An 18,274-nucleotide genomic window follows, 5' to 3' on the forward strand; every position below is an offset into this window, starting at 1 on the left:
TTGGGACTTGAACTCAAATTTCTGTAGAACATTATATTATTAGGATTCTAATTTTTAAATTCTTGGATTATTCTTGGATTATTTTTGGATTTTATTCTTAAAACCGTAAGTTCCATTTTTTCCTTTTTACCTTGTTTTTTTTCCTAGGAAATAAATTATTTGTTAAATTATACAAGCTTGTTGTCTTCACTTTTCTCTAGTTACTGTTTATTAGAGCCTAAACACGTAACGTAAGACAAGAACGAGTCAGTGCAAACCAAGGGGACTAATAACGTAAGTATCGATAATACGCTACGAAATTATCATATGAAGTATTGAGTATAGCTGAAATTAATTAATTTTTTTATATAAATATTTACACTCAAAGTTTGTTTCTAATTTACCTTTGGATTGAATTTTTTTTCCTAGTTCGTTTATAATTTACCTTCGCACTAAAGATTTGTTCTTTTTTATGCTAGTCCTTCAACCATTAGTTACCGAATATAATCATGTCATTCATACTCACTTTTAAAACTTTTTAAAAATTTATCCAATATTAATGGTGTTTTTAAGAATAACTGTATATAAGAGCTAAACTGAAGATCTAAATTGTACTCATATTTTACAATGATAATTATTTTTGTTCTGGATTAAGTCTTAATACATGCGTTACGCTCTGTAACGTATGTATCAGTACTTTATACACAGTGATTACATGGCTTGTAAACAAAGAGGTCACTATTTTATATATATATATATATATATATATATATATATATATATATATATATATATATATATATATATATATATATATATATATATATATAAAAGATATCTTCTCTGTCTTTTTTTTTACTGATTCCTGTCCAATAAAAACGTAAGTGTCAACCAAAAGTTTTAATTGGAATCGCCTATAGGTGGGCCTTAGTACATAGAGTATAACACAATTTTACTGGCTTGTCCTAGTTGTACCTGGTGTTATTTTTTTTCTGAGAATTGAAAGATAGCGGCATGATACCTTTCAGCATGCAAAGTTGGCCGGCTATCATCACGTGTTCCATTGTTTAGTATATCTTTGTCACGTATGTATCGTTAACGTACGTATTATTAAGCATTATTTATGCTGAAATTTGTCAAAATATTACTTTATAGATTTTCCAAGATTTTATTTTCAGACATATATGAAACATGATTACATTTTGGAAGGGTTTATTCAATCCTTTGATTTTGATTTCATATTATTTGGACCAAGTAACGTAAGTATCCCATGTTTTATAACCAATGTACATCAACATATGGCACGTAATTTTTTTTGTATGCATCAACAATAATCATTCATTTGTTTTTTTTTTATATACATAATAAAACGTACAAGTGAATTTTGAGCGCCTTTTATACTCCCCAAAACCCTCGTTTTACACAAAAAAATGTCGCGGGTAAATAAGGGATACGTATGTATCATGACTTTAGCGACCTACATTCTGAAGGCTCGTGAATGTTCAGGGTATAATTATTCAAAATTTGCTTTTAGATTTCTCAAAGAGTATACACGATTGATTCAGAGACTTTTTCATTCAATCTTCAGTTTTATTTTTCATCGTTATCTGACAGAACTGGCTCGTAATTACACTAGCGACAGTAACGTATGTATTGATATACACCATTTATGTTGCGATATTTTCAGATCCAAGCTTTATTTATTGTTTACATTGTTGCTTTTTTGGAATGATAGACGACGTATATTGATATAGCAAAAAGGTATGCATTAAGGAAAGAAACGTATATAATGAGTTAACCTGTCAGCGACATTTATTTGTGCCTCATTAGTGAATTTGGGTCTAAAAGGAAACGAGGTTTACCGAGTTTCCTTTTCTTGAAACAGTATACAACGAGTGGTATATCAAAGACACAGCGTACGTACTATTCAAATATTTATATCGCATGCGACTACACATAATTGCATTTCCAACGCAGGTAAGATTTACTACAAGCAACTGTATATTGACGGAATGAACGAACTCTTTACAGCCCTGTCCAGGGTGTCCGATACAAAATTTATTTCTTAACATTTCTCAAGTAATCGCAATCTCCTTTAATTAATAAATTGCTAAGTTGCTTCCTTTAGATTTTGAAATTCTATTTTCATTCATATTGATTAAGTAAATATAATATACACTTATGATTTAAGCAAGAAAGATGGTTTAAAAGAAGAAAGTAAAGCACTATAAACCTTGGTTAGCTACTTGAACATGAACAATTAACGCGCTGGCTTTCACACATCGGTTAGCATATTTTTAACCAGTTGGAAATATACACGAAGCGAAAGGAAGAATAGATAATTCACACATTTCAATGTATTTACAGTCCATCAAAGTCATTATTATGATTTAATTAGCATGGCTACCAACCATACAAAAAAAAATCTTTCCTCCGTTTCTAACTTTCCCCTTTTCGTTTTCTCGTGCGGCTACATTTTTCCATCGTTCACAGGGCCAAAGACATCGTCGCGTGACACAAAGGAACAAAGTCCGACATGCTCGTTTTGTAATGGATTTCGCTGGGAGAGAGAGAAAGAGAGAGAGAGAGATGGTGGTGATGGTGGTAGGAGAGACATACCCTAAATTCATTGACCATCCCTATGTTTCTTTATTGGTCCGCTGCCTAACCAACCCACACAGCGATAAAGAAAGGGTGATATGGTTAGATCGGCCTTCAGACATTATAATATTAAATAATACGTTTTCAGACTCATATTATTAGGTTTTATAAAACGTGAAGAAATTAGAATAAACTAAGCATTAAAGAGATTACAGTATGTGTATTCCTCCTTACAAATAAATGTACCGTACAAGTCGTTACAGGCTATTGCAACTCTGTATCATTGGTATTGCGAACACTATATAAAAAAATAAAAAAATAAAAAAATAAAAAAAATAAAAAAAAACATGGAACGTTACACCTAACTACTTCGAAGTCGTAGGTTCTTGTAGGTTACTTGGTGCAAGAAGTTCGGTTGTTGTTGGTTTTTTTCCTCACTCTACACGCTTCCCCGTATTCTCTTCCTATGCATGAGAGAGAGAGAGAGAGAGAGAGAGAGAGAGAGAGAGAGAGAGAGAGAGAGATGAAATTCTGCACAATGTATATAGAAAACGGGGATTATTAATATTTTTATTATTTTACTACAACGCTAATGATTAATCAGTGGACATTCATCACAGATTTAGTGAATATAGAAGCCATGGCCTACTGTTGGAATATAACCTAATGTTTAATGAAAACCAAGAAAGCTACACTTCTGACAAAATTGGACACATTGTTTATTGAAAAGCAAGAAGAAGAAAAACACCACACAAAAAGAAACAAAAATACCCCCCCCCCAAAAAAAAACAACAAACAAACAAAACCCAAACAAATAAGTATAATCTTCAACAACAAAGCCATCTAATGCTGGGTTTTTATTTGGCACTGGCCCTAGCACATCTGTAGTTTCATAATGGTATAAAGAACTACATAGAAATAATTTCAGATTATCGTTTATTTTAGGAGAATCTGTCAAATTAAGCAATCTGTCAAGATTAACTGGGCTAACTTCTCGCCTATTCATAAAGAATTCACATAGAATAATCGTATTTCCTCTAAAATCGCATCTTTATTTTGTAAACAAGAAATTACGTTCAGACGTGCAAGACTCATTGTACGTATAAAATATATTTTTTAACTGGTACAAGTATCTCCTTCAACTCAGGTTGCTATGACTCTCGCCCTAACCCCTTCCTCTTTGTCGAAATCTCTTCCAGTCATTTCTCTCTCCCATTCGATAAGGACAATTCATCTAAATGCTTGCATATTATTCTATTAGGACAGCAATATTCAATAAGAAGCCCATGCCCAATATTTGACGATTTTATATGGATAGATCTCAGGGCTTAAAATTGGGGAAATACGGTCATTTAAGTTGACCTCCACCTTCACTACAGTCAACCCTATACCATCTGTTATTAAAATGTTTTGTATTAAAAATGCCACGTTTGCATTTTTTAAGCAAAAACTCCTTACGCTGTTTGAAATGTGTAGACAAGAATCTTACTACCGTATAATCCTAGAGTAGCGGTGTCGGTACCCGCCCACAACCGTATTATGATAGTACGGGACCTGTAGCATATCTATTGAAGGGGCCCTAAATTACAACACAAAATTTAAAAAATAAAATAAAAATAAAAATAAAAAATCTTTTTTTTAAAAAATAAAAAAATATTAAAACATAGTTTTTAGCATGCATAGTAAAGTATTTGTTTTTTATTTGATATACAGCCAGATAATGACAAATGTGTCTGACATTCCAGTAATAGTATTATTTACATGCCTGTGTAACGCATATGTGTAATTTCTGTAAAATGTATAGCTTATTAGTTTGCCATAGTATGGTTTCAGATAGTTTCGAGGTTTCACGCAAAGTTAAAAATATTGAAACCTTTGGGCATGTAGCTCAAAATCTTTCGTCAAATATCACTTCTGTGATGGATGTTTATGAAGGAGATTTTGCCAATATATTAATGATGAAAAGGTCTAAAATTATTGTGTAACTATTCAGAATATAGGTTATTTTCCATAGCTTAAAGAATTCCACACCATTGCATAGCAGCAAGAACTTCCTAACATTCCATAAAATCCAGGCTTCCATGGCATCCAGAATTCCATACCATTCAATGGCATCTAGAATTCCATAGCATCGAGAATTCCATACTATTCCAGTCTCCAGAATTACATAGCATCAAGAATCTGATTCCATTCCATGGCATCCAGAATTCCATACCATTCAATGGTATCAAGAATTCCATACTATTCAATGGAATCTAGAATTCCATACTATTCCAGTCTCCAGAATTCCATAGCATACAGAATTCGATACCATTCCATGGCATCAAAAATTCCATATATTGATACATTACAATTTTTTACAATTCTGCACAAGTGAGAAGTTACTATTCACTGACTATATCAGTAACAAAGGAAATAAATGTTGTGCACTATTTTTTTTATATAAAAGACAGTTGTCATTTATTTCAATATACAAGTACCATGTTTCAGTACACTTGTACCATTTCAATATACTTGTACCATGTCTTTCAATGTACTTGTACCATTTATTTGAAAATACTTGTACCATTTATTTCAATTTTCTTGTACCATTTATTTCAATATACTTGTACCATTTATTTGAATGTACTTGTATCATTTATTTGAATGTACTTGTATCAATTATTTCAATTTACTTGTACCATTTATTTGAATGTAATTGTACCATTTATTTGAATATACTTGTACCATTTATTTGAATATGCTTAATGTACTATTTCATTCGATGTGCTGGTACCATTTACTGCAAAATACTTGTACCATTTATTTCAATGTACTTGTGCCATTTATTTCAATGTACTTGTACCATTTATTTCAATGTACTTGTACTATTCAATTCAATGTGCTTGTACCATTTACTGCAATATACTTGTACCATTTATTTCCATGTACTTGCATCATTTATTTCAATGTACTTGAACCATTTATAAACTAGTGCTAATAATGAAGGGTGCATCACAAAGGACCTCACTCTCTACAGGTTGCTCACAAAGGACCTCACTCTCTACAGGCTGTTCACAAAGGACCTCACTCTCTACAGGCTGCTCATAAGGGATCTCACTCTCTACAGGCTGCTCACAAAGGACCTCACTCTCTACAGGCTGCTCATTATGTCCTTAAACAGAAGATCTTGTGTTGGAAAACAAAACATTTTGAGAGGTGCAGTCAGGGGACATAACTCTTCAAAATGATGACATGGAGTGTCAAAATTCCAATGTATTAACAGTCTCAGCAATATATAAGTACATGACAACTCTGGCTGAAATGCAACATTTATTTTTCCCCAACTTTGATCAATATTTGCAAACTTAAAGGTCTTTTCTTGAAGGAACAGATTTATTCATTTTCCTGGCATCTTTCCAATTTCCCAGTAGCATGGGTACCCTGCATCAGAAACTGGGATGTGTATGTAAAGTGTCATGGCAATCCTACAAGTAGTTTAGGAGGAGTAGAAAAAAAGAACTTGTGCTAACAGATGATGGATGACAGATGGACAACAGATGGCTCGATGAAGGACCATTATATCAGCTCAAGGTCACCACACAAGTATCAGCACTATGAGGACCACACTGTCTGCTAATGTAGGCAACAATCAGTCTTAGTGCTATATGAATTACACCATTGCCTACTGCTGGCAACACACATTTTTGTACTATGTAGGCCACACATCTCCTAAAAAAAGCAACACACAAGTCTTAGTGCTATATGGGCCATACCATCACCTAATGAAGGCCACAAACAAGTCTCAGTGCTGCGAATCATGCCATCTCCTACTGCAGGCAACACACAAGTCTTGATGCTATGTGGACCAAACCATTACCTAATGAAGGCAATACACAAATCTTGGTTCTATGTGGACCACAGCATCTTCTAATGAAGGCAACACATAAGTCTAAGTGCTATGTAGACAACACCATCACTTAATGAAGGCAACACAACACTAAGTGCTATGTGGACCAACACCATCTCATAATGAGGCAACACACAAGTCTTAGTGCTATGTGGACCACACCATCTCCTAATGCAGGCAACACACAAGTCTTAGTGCTATGTGGACCACACCATCTCCTAATGCAGGCAACACACAAGTCTTAGTGCTATGTGGACCAACACCATCTCCTAATGCAGGCAACACACAAGTCTTAGTGCTATGTGGACCACATCATTGCCTAGTGAAGGCAACACACAAGTCTTAGTGCTATGTGGACCACATCATTGCCTAGTGAAGGCAACACACAAGTCTTAGTGCTATGTGGACCACATCATTGCCTAGTGAAGGCAACACACAAGTCTTAGTGCTATGAGGACCACATCATTGCCTAGTGAAGGCAACACACAAGTCTTAGTGCTATGTGGACCACATCATTGCCTAGTGAAGGCAACACACCAGACCACATGGAAGTGACAGATACATCTTGCCATCTGCAATACAGTAAAATGTAGCAAAACTATTAACTTGTCCATGAATTTCCGTAATAGTAAAAGAGTATAAAATATATGAAAGGAAAATGAAAGTCAATATTTAATAAAAGTTTGGCAGTGTTGATTTTATTTGTTGACAAAATAATAATACAGCTACTTAATGTTACCACAACATCAGTGTCAGTGACTATATGAATTACTATATATTTATATACATACATATACACCTGCTTATAAGATCAAACTAAAACCTTCATAGACCAAGATCTTCCACTGCACACTGGCACATCTGGGTCTATACAACTTGTTTTAGGCATAATCAGTAGAACAAACAGCATAGACCCTGACATGCTGATGTATTATGCAATGGTAGATCACGTTCCATGCTGTTTGCAGTTGGAACTGACTTATGAGTATAGACAATAACTATCTTGTTCATTGGCAAGGTAAGGAGAGGTAACTGATAAAAACTCTTTGAACAATCAAATTTCTGAAGACTGACTCAGTAAGTGACAATTAAACTAGGTTAGAAGCCATTATTTGCAATTCATTTTGGACTTTAAAAAGAAACAGCTGTAACATGATGTAACATGAACCAACAATATAGAAGATCTGCCCATGTATCATTGCACTGAAAATTCAGTCTTCAGCAATTTTGGATTGAAATCAAAAGTAGACCAAGCTCTACCTGCTCCACAATATGTAATGCCAGATCTGGGTCCAATCTGTCTGCAGCTGAACATGGGTTCCATACAAGCCAATGTAGTGCACATAATACTTCAATGTAGCAAATGTAGTGCACAGAATACTTTATTGTAGCAAATATAGCGAACAGAACACATCACTGTAGCAAATGTAGCACACAGAACACTTCACTGTAGTAAATGTAGCACACAGAACACTTCACTGTAGTAAATGTAGCACACAGAACACTTCACTGTAGCAAATATAGTGCACAGAACACTTCACTGTAGCACACAGAACACTTCATTGCAGTAAATGTAGCACACAGAACACTTCACTGTAGCAAATAGTGCAAGAACACTTCACTGTAGTAAATGTAGTGCATATAACACTTCACTGTAGTAGATGTAGCACACAGAACACTTCACTGTAGCAAATATAGTGCATATAACACTTCAATGTAGCACATAGAACACTTCACTGTAGTAAATACTATGCATATAACACTTCACAGTAGCAAATATAGTTCACAGAACACTTCACTGTTGTCAATATACATGGAACACTTCACTGTAGCAAATACCTCTGTTATGACAATCTGTATTTATCCTGAATGTCGTACTTCAATATGAGAACACTATAACCAAAAGTTTAGTGCTTTTCAAGCTGGGCAAAAACAAATTTATTAATAAAGCCTTAGCATACATTTTTGATGGTGGTAATAGTTTTCCAGTGAAAAAAATGCTGGAATTTAATCAAAGAATTTGATCTAAAATCATTTTCCATACTGTATAAAAAGGAATCTTACAAGATTTCATTAAATACACAAGTTATAAAACTAGTGGTATAAATATCATATGCCATGAGCTGTTGTAGTGGGTGATATATTACATTATTCCACAAGTTTCACAAATTGGTTATCTAATGCATCCAAGTTTTACATTCTAATTATCACATGAATTACAAACTCCACATTACTCGGATATGTTGCTCTGTGATGAGACAGGTTTTACATTCTAATTATCACATGAATTACAAACTCCACATTACTTAGTTACGTTTCTCTGTGATGTGATGGGTTTTATATGAGTGTCATACATTTTTATGACTTGATATTATGCCACACTTAAATGCTGTCTTGCAAAAGAAACTATGATCTACCATTATTTATTTAGTACCTGTATCACTAAATCTCCAGGTTGATTTATTTTGTGACACCACTTCCTAGCAGCTACATAAGAATGCTTAGCATACATATTATCATCCTTGCCATTAAGGTGTAACTAATTACTAGCCTGAAATTCACCTTTTTCTGTGGTTTGAGAAAAAAGGTATTTTTCTCTTTTTTATTACCATAGCACTGCTGTCCTTAAAGCATGAGAACTGCAGGTCCCTGCCTTTAATAACGAACTCTTCTTGATGAAATATCAACTCAGCACAAAATTTCATTTTAATAAGTCAATATGCAAATTAGTACAAGCATCAGAGTCAATGCTCAATTGTTTAAATGACTGCTCCATGAAGTACTATGATCAGAGTCAATGCTCAATTGTTTAAATGACTGCTCCATTAAGAGTACAATGACTGTTCCAAAAGCATATGGATCAGAGTCATTGTTCAACTGAGTGCTCATGAAGAGTATGAGGATCAGAGTCAATGCTAAAAAATGACTGCTAGAAGATGAAAACGATTAAGGATCACTTTTGTGTTTTTCCTCAAGACTGTCTCCTCCGCAGCATGAATTTTCCTTTTTGTAACTGAGATAAGTACACTCTCATCTTACTGTTGTCTGAGGTCTTCCTTATCCAGATCTGAAAAGAAGAAAAAAATTGTCTAAGTTCTGCATAATTATGTAAAGGACTCGTAACACTCATAAAAAAGTGCAGATATGATATAAACTGAATAATCTAAGACAGGCCTTTATTCTGGGAAATTTTTTTATAAAGTCTTTTTACCAGTACAAAAAAGATATGTTACATACAGTCTTGTGGCATTTGATATACCAGATTTTCGCACATGAATATTGAGTCATGACAGGTTTATCTGTTACAAGTGGATCAGTCCTAAAAGCCTGTCTATAGTTCCCTGTTATGAATAGATCAGTCCTATCAGCCTGTCTATAGATCCCTGACACAAGTGGACCAGTCATATAAGCCTGTCTATAGATCCCTGACACAAGTGAATTGTTCCTATCAGCCTGTCTATAGATCACTGTTACGAGTGGATCACTTGTATAAGCCTGTCTATAGGTCCCTGAAGAGCTTTTGGGGAAATCATACGTACAAAAACAAATACATTCGAGAGTTATGACACTGGAAAACAACGATGACTTGATAATAACTATGTTAAATCATATTCCGAAATTTTAAAATTGGTGAACAAAATGTTAAAGACATAAATGAGCTTTCACTGTTTCCATCAGTTTAAACAAAATGTTTATTTATTGGTTTGACAAATGAAAACATTTTTCGTGTTTTTCTGCCAAACACTTACAAAAGCAAATGCAAGGTTTACAGTAGAAGTATAAATTTAGGATGGCGGGGAAAGAGGGTGGGGTAATATAGCAGGGATTTAACAAAGAACTGAAGGTATAGCTTGCAAATAATATGCAAAAATTATTCACATTCTGTAAATTTGTCAGCTTGATATCTGACAAATTAGTTTGAATCATTTAAGAAGATATCCCAGAATAGACCCCTCAAATACCTTGTTCAATTACACCTATAGTTCAAGTGAAACAACCTTTGACCTTTCATTGTAATACTGAAAAATGCAGATAAGCATATTCACTTATTTCTAAAAAAATTATTGACAATTGTATGCACTTAAATTTGACTGTATGCACTTATCAGTAGTTAAGCATGTATCCATTCTATTGGCTTAATTTCTACAGTATGCTAGTGAATCATATATCCATTCCAGTGGTTTCATTTCTACAGTACACTAGTAAAGCATGTATCCATTCTATTGTCTTAATTTCTACAGTATACTGGTGAAGCATATATCCTTTCTACTGGCTTAATTTCTATAGTATGCTAGTGAATCATATATCCATTCAATTAGTTTAATTTCTACAGTATACTAGTAAAGCAAATATCCATTCTATTGGCTTAATTTCTACAGTATACTAGTGAAGCAAATATCCATTCTATTGGCTTAATTTCTACAGTATGATAGTGAATCATATATCCATTCTATTGTCTTAATTTCTACAGTATACTAGTGAAGCATATCCATTCTATTGGTTTAATTTCTATAGTATACTAGTAAAGCATATATCCATTATATTGTCTTAATTTCTACAGCATACTAGTGAAACATATACCCATTCTATTGACTTAATTTCTACAGTATACTAGTGAATAATATAACCAGTCTATTGCTTTTAATTATTACAGTATACTAGTAAGGCATGTATCCATTCTATTGACTTAATTTCTACAATATACTAGCAAAGCATATCTCCATTCTATTGGCTTAGTTTCTACAGTATTCTAGTGAAGCATATATCCATTCTATTGACTTAATTTCCACAATATACTAGTGAAACATATATCCATTCTATTGGCTTAGTTTCTACAGTATACTAGTGAATTATATATCCATTCTATTGACTTAATTTCTACAATATACTAGTGAAGCATATATCCATTCTATTGGCTTAATTTCTAAAGTATACTTGTAAATCAATATGGACAGCATATTACATATCAAAGGAAGGAAAGATACAAGAAAAGAAAAGTGTGATGTGAAGATAAATAGTTCTTTATATCCCTCAATTAGAAATAGAAGAGCAAACTGCATCAGAGACCTTTGTCATCTTTTCCACACATAATATGTCCTTATGTTTGCTATAAAAGTACTCAAAGGTCGGCATCAACAAATTTTCAATCTATGCCTATTTTCACACAGGATTTTTAAAAAAATCCAGATCTGAAAGTAATCAAGGGTTAGTCTACTGGTGGAATGTTTCACATGGTGAACATTTATACATTCTGTACCTTTAATATTTTCTATCATTAATATTCTTTTAGTCATGGTACAAACCACAAATAAGAAACTGCTCTCTGCTCTGACTCAACAAACATTTTATGACGCTAGAATAGTATGCTTTACAGCATGCCATGGTTCCCATGCTTTTCTAAAGATAAATTTCCAGGTCATTCCCAGGATAAAATTAATTTTTTCAAGGTTCACATATGACCATTACTGAATGGAATTAAAGAACATTTTAGATTATAAAACATGCATTTTCTAAATCTAAAGATGGTTCTCTTTCAAGACTCTCCAAAACATCTAAACCAGAAAAGATAATCATGAATAAAAACACAAAATGTATCACACAAAACAAGTTTGATTATATTCCTTTAAATTGGCATGTAAAGTCATTTCAATGTAAAAACTAAAACTTCTAACTTTTTTGCTGATATGCATTATGTTGCTAAGTGGGAACAACATAATGAACAAATATTAGTTTTGTTTCCTTTCAAACCTTTAATTCTAAAGAATTCTACAGCAATATATATATATGCATCTTATAAAAAGTAAACATTTCCTATTACAGTATTAAAAAAAAAAACAATAAATGCAAATAATTAGAATCTTGTCTTGTATCAAAGAGTGTTTAACCCTGAATTTATCTATGCCAATAAAATCCCAAGCAAGATTTTTCCAACAACCTAATCTCTTTAAGATCTGGTTAAAAATCCATCATTTAAAAAACATTTTAAAAAGGGTTGATTTAAATTTTGACAAAAGACCTTCAAAATTATATACTGTTGTATAAACAAGTCCTGAATTTTCAGAAAAAAATCAACTTGTCTTCTTGTAATTCGTTAAACCGGTCCCCAAACCTGTACTGATACAAGGGTTTGATTAGTTAAATATATAATACAAGGGACGACAATTTCTCATTTCAGCTCTGAGATTCATCAAGTTGGACTACAAATTTGGATTAAAACAAATAGCAGTCCATTTTCTAATCTGGGTTTTCTCTGAATATTCCCACCCCATTTTTCATATTTGGACATTTAGGATGGGGTGTGGGGTCGTTGCAATTGCATATAAAAAGTTTGGAATTTGCTGCCACTGTGCAGTAGTGACATAAGGTAGTCGCTTACCAGTGGGCCTATAAAATTTAAACTTACAACGACATCGGTAGTCCATTAGTCACGTCATATCAACAACAAATCCATTTTAATGTTGTTGCAGAGAAATTCAATTATATTACAAGAAAGTGAGATACTTTTTATAAAAACCAGCAATCTGACCAGTCTGATTTATCAAGCAGAGCGCATGTCCATGTGGTAGTCCTCTGATACAACAAAACTCCAAAAGTTGTTCTCCGAATATATAAATATGGAAAACTTTGTGTTCTTTCGTTTTTGTATTTTGATTACAACCAGTATAATACTTTCATTTAATATTTTTTTTTATTTTTTCCCTATAACATTTGAAAATGTGGGTTGCTAGATTTGTGTACTCATGTGACTAACAATGCAAATCGCGAGTATCTGGTCACATTTCATCAACTCCGATTTTAATACTCACAATTTCTGAGAAAATAAGTACTTTTCATATCCATTTCATGCATGTATCACTCAATCTAACAACGTGTAAAGTTTACTAGGCCATCCGGTAAGCGGCTACACTTTGCCAACACGATGTTTGCCTCTTGCAATGCTAGAGTGGTTTTCAGCTTCCACTTAAGAAGAGATACGGATATCAAGCTGACTTAAAAAATAAAAGTCTGCTAGACGAATCTAATCCACTGAGCGTTTGGACTGACTCAGGATATGTTTACTGCAAGCACCCAAATGATACATACTGCACCCTCTGAATATTCTGGTTAGAACTCAATAAATGTAGCTCACTATCAGTTTAGTTACGACTCAGTTACGTGACTGTTTCAGGCATCAAGTGCTGGCAGAAAATTCTTGGGTTTTTCCTGATTTTCGTCAATATTTGCGAAATTCCAGGACTTTTCACAGGGAAAAAAGTATAATTTCTCCTGACTTTTTCCAGATTTCCCGGTAGTGTGGGAATCCTGGCATGCCTCAAGTCCACAAGTAAAACACATATTCCCATGCTCTTCTGAGGTTCCCCCACCCCAATCTGAGTCCCCATGGTCAAGTCCATGGGGTAAGAATAAGGCCAATGATAAATGTGCATATGGATTTGTCTTTACATGCTCATCAAGTGAGCATGAGTGTGTGTGTTTGCATATGTGTGTGTGGCTGTGTTACAAACACACAAATATATCTGTGATCACAGAAACCAATTCTCAAGCATGTCTCTTGAACAGAAAAGGTATAGCTGTCTGACATTGCAAAATGCACACATATGAGCACACACGGACTGGCTCGAAAACATATTCACTGCCTTTTCTTCAAAAGGTGCTGAGATAAATATTTACTTTATAACATGGCTGTAGTTTTACTTAGGTTAACAAACTCTTGCAATATTTTTTTATATTACATAATTTATTAACTCTTTAAGATGTCATATATATTATCATGCAGGTCAAATATCTAATGCATCTGTTCTTCATACTGTATATCAAGTGCATGTTTTTTTACACCATGTCTAATACATGTTTTTTTAACCATGTCTAATGTATCTGTTCTTCATATTGTATGTCAAATGCATCTGTTCTTTATACCATATCTAATGCATCTGTTCTTCATACTGTATGTCTAATGCATCTGTTCTTTATACCATATCTAATGCATCTGTTCTTCATACTGTATGTCTAATGCATCTGTTCTTTATTACATGATTAATGCATGTTCTTTATACCATGTTTAATGCATCTGTTCTTCATACTGTATGTCTAATGTATCTGTTCTTTATTACATGATTAATGCATGTTCTTTATACCATATCTAATGCATCTGTTCTTCATACTGTATGTCTAATGCATCTGTTCTTCATACTATATGATTAATGCATCTGTTCTTTATACCATGTCTAATGCATCTGTTCTTCATACTGTATGTCTAATGCATCTGTTCTTTATACCATGTCTAATGCATCTGTTCTTTATACCATGTCTAATGCATGTTCTTTATACCATATCTAATGCATGTTCTTTATACCATGTCTAATGCATGTTCATTATACCATGTCTAATGCATCTGTTCTTCATACTGTATGTCTAATGAATCTGTTCTTTATACCATGTCTAATGCATCTGTTCTTTATACCATGTCTAATGCATATTCTTTATACCATATCTAATGCATGTTCTTTATACCATGTCTAATGCATCTGTTCTTTATACCATGTCTAATGCATCTGTTCTTCATACTGTATGTCTAATGTATCTATTATTTATACCACATGTCTAATGTATTTGTTCTTTATCCCATCTATTCTTTATACCATATGTTTTCTTGAATTAAATCACTACTTTTGTTGAGTAATAAATAGAATCCCACATCTCTGCTCATTTCAAAACAAAATTATATTCTCTGAATAATTTCAATTGCACAAGATAGAAATTATTCAGTTTGTTTCATAAATTTCATTTAAAACAATGCGTTCATTTGTAAACATTAATCCCCTCGACAAAAGAAGCAAGTTTTGGAGTAGCCAACACTACACAAACAAAATTACTGGGAAAGTACAAGAGTCATTTAAAATTACATCACAGTGACCTACTTGTGGGTGGGAGAGGTCATCCCTCTGAGATGTATCTAAAATATCAAGGCTTGGCAAAAGAATAGCTCAAAATACAAAAGCAACGCAAGTGAAAATTAGGTAACAGTGACTTAGTTTTGATATGATTTAGTTACTTTTCTTGTGATGCATCCACATGCTAAATTTCACAAGTGAAGGTGGCAGTTGGTTGGATAATTGGTTGGCTATATTTTACGGGCATTTCCTTCACATATCGTTAAGACTCCAAGATTCTGATGGTGTACTGTACTGTTGGCTGAAATAAAAGTCAACGAAATACTAAAATTGTCAAACGGACCTAGTTTTCAAATAGATAAGTTCCCATCCTTGCGATGCACTCAGATACTTTTTATCCAAAGTGTGGCTCAAGTATGGTCCAAGATACCATGGGTGTAATGAACAAATTGCTGAAAAACCACTAGTCATTCATACATAAAGTCACACTGACCTAATTCTTGTGTGACTGAGTAACCTTTCTGAAGATGCAATCACATACCAGTTTTCACAGATGTAGGTGATATGTGGTCCAGGATATCAAAGTTGTAATGAATTAAGGAAATATAAAAGTCACTTAAGTGTAAAATCTGGGTCACAATGACACAGTTTCGGAATGACTAAGTACTTTTGTCAAGATGTATCCATATACTAATCGATATGACTGTAGTTGAAATAAGATCCAAGATATTGAAGCTGTAAGGAACTAACAGCTGAAAACAAAAAAGTAATTTAAGTGTACCAGTTAGGTCACAATGACATTTTTTGATGTGGTTGAATTACTTTTGTTTAGATGTATCCACAAATTTTCATGTGTGTAGGTAAAATAATGTCCAAGAAGCTGAGGTGTAAAGAACAAACAGCTGAAAATATAAAAGTCAGTGAAACATGCAAATTAGGTCACAGTAACTACATTTTGGTATGGCTGAGTTACTCTCCCTGAGATGCATGCACACTCCAATTTTCATGTGTTGTTAAAACAAGGTCCAAGATATTGTGGGTGGTAAGAATGAACAAATGAACATATGAACAAACTGACAAATTGCAAAATCCTCTCCAGCTTTCCTTTGGCAAGGGGATAATGAACACTTGTGTATGATCCTCTACATGTAAGACAAATGTGTTGAATGGCTACCTCATTAGTTCCTATTGCTGTGATTACCCCACTAAATTTGCCATTGTCCCTGGACTCTACAAAGACTGGTTGATTACGGTGAAACCTAAAAAATAAACGACATGAGAAAAATATTTATTGTAAAACATCCACTGTTTTAAAAAACTGAATTATGTCAAATGAGAAGGCAAATTCATATTAAGACAGTCTGGGTTGGTTTGGTTTGGTTTTGTGTTTATGGCAAAGCAACACAAGTAGGTTATTTAGTGCCATGGCAAATAAAGTAAAATGCATTGCCCAAGGGCACATCAACCACAGTAGCTGACCTGGGCTGATCTACAACAATGCTCCAATTTGCAACTAAAATGGTCACATCTGCAACTGAAAATTCAGAATCACCAAGTGAAAAAAAAATGGTCCATTGGTCGATCTCTGGTGAACATCAGAATTTTAATCCAGCAACAAAACAAATGACATCAACACTTTCTCATTACAAGTAAAGACCAGGTTTCACATTAAAACTAAACAGAAGCAATTTAATTCACAGCATAACCCCTTCTTTATTGTGGGACTGCATGTTCCTATGCTAGGTTGCCATTTTTATATATGACACGCCTGGCTTACAGCCTATCAATGTGACCATCAAAAACATTACCTGTGGAATCAACCTAAAATGCAGACATTGAGACAAATACAGGAAATTTTGACAGAAGTAAATTTCTCTCAGCCCTACTTCCATAAATAGAGCTATGGCTAAGGTTGTATTAATATAAACTATCATCAGAAGAAAATGACTGTTAGGGCCCTTTACTGTGAATTTGAGGCCAGACAATATTCTGAGAGATGGTTTAGAGAACTCAAAACAGTTAATTTAATACCAGGCCTGAGGTTGAAGCAGATGATATCTGTTGACAGCTCTGTGAGACAAATCTAAGTATATTCTTTTAAAAAAAACTTGACATTTTATAAGTAATCTTTAAATTCATCACCTTCATCTTCTACCATTAATACCCTATCAACTAACTTCTGTTCTCAGTGTACCATATTAATATGTCTTGGAAACCTATATTCAGAAATGGCCACTACAATTTCCAAGTAGGTATCCCTATGGCTACAGGAGTTTGATAGGATTCAATCCAACACCCTTGCGGTACTTAGTCTAGCAAAGTAAAAACTGAGTCACAATGACTTCTACCTCCATTAGTCACCTCTTGTTTGACAGAGAAGTATTTAAATGAAAACAACAATCTGCACTCGTTTATGATGCTGCTGCTGAATGCAGTTATCTTCTTAAAACATGAATTTGCTTTTGAGCTTTCCTCATGAAAGTAGGTCTGACCAAAAGTGGGAAATTAAATTTGTAAAATGTGCTAGCAAATGACATAAGCCCAGATATAAAGCCTGAAAATGTATACAGTAGGAGCATATTGAGTACTGGTTTTCATGCACACACACCAACCAGTTTATATCTAATTTATGTACAGAACCCACCCCCTTGTAACCTACTCTGAATAAAAAAAAACACTAACAGCAAACATTATAATTAGTCCCACATACTAGGCAAAAGGGCATGCTTATCCTCCAATTAAGACCACTTTTTAACCATACACCTTGAAATGTCATCGTAATATAATAATGACATCAATATGTGGGCACTTGTTATCAAGAAATATTGTAGTATTGTAGCACTAAGTGATCATTACATGATGTCATCAATATGTGGGCACTTGTTATCTAAGAGTATTGTAGTACTGAAGCACC

At 33.7% G+C, this 18,274-nt stretch overlaps 1 protein-coding gene across 6 annotated transcripts in view; it reads right to left on the bottom strand.

Moving 5' to 3' along the window:
* Positions 1-7,140: 7,140 nt before the first annotated feature.
* Positions 7,141-18,274, bottom strand: part of LOC149775190 (sin3 histone deacetylase corepressor complex component SDS3-like) — a 56,227-nt gene continuing 45,093 nt past the window's right edge. For 5 of the 6 annotated variants that reach the window (XM_089944101.1, XM_089944100.1, XM_089944099.1 and 2 more), the window contains 2 exons: positions 16,535-16,619; positions 7,141-9,536 (listed from right to left, as the gene is read on the bottom strand). In XM_089944101.1, coding sequence (XP_089800227.1) covers positions 9,441-9,536; positions 16,535-16,619 — 181 coding nt within the window. In that variant the 3' untranslated portion in view covers positions 7,141-9,440. The remainder of the gene's footprint in view (positions 9,537-16,534; positions 16,620-18,274) is intronic. The other variant, XM_089944102.1, reaches the window with a different exon arrangement.

Source organism: Sinohyriopsis cumingii, chromosome 19 (genome assembly GCF_028554795.1).
Source record: "Sinohyriopsis cumingii isolate HCF-2022 chromosome 19, ASM2855479v2, whole genome shotgun sequence".
NCBI lineage: Eukaryota > Metazoa > Mollusca > Bivalvia > Unionida > Unionidae > Sinohyriopsis > Sinohyriopsis cumingii.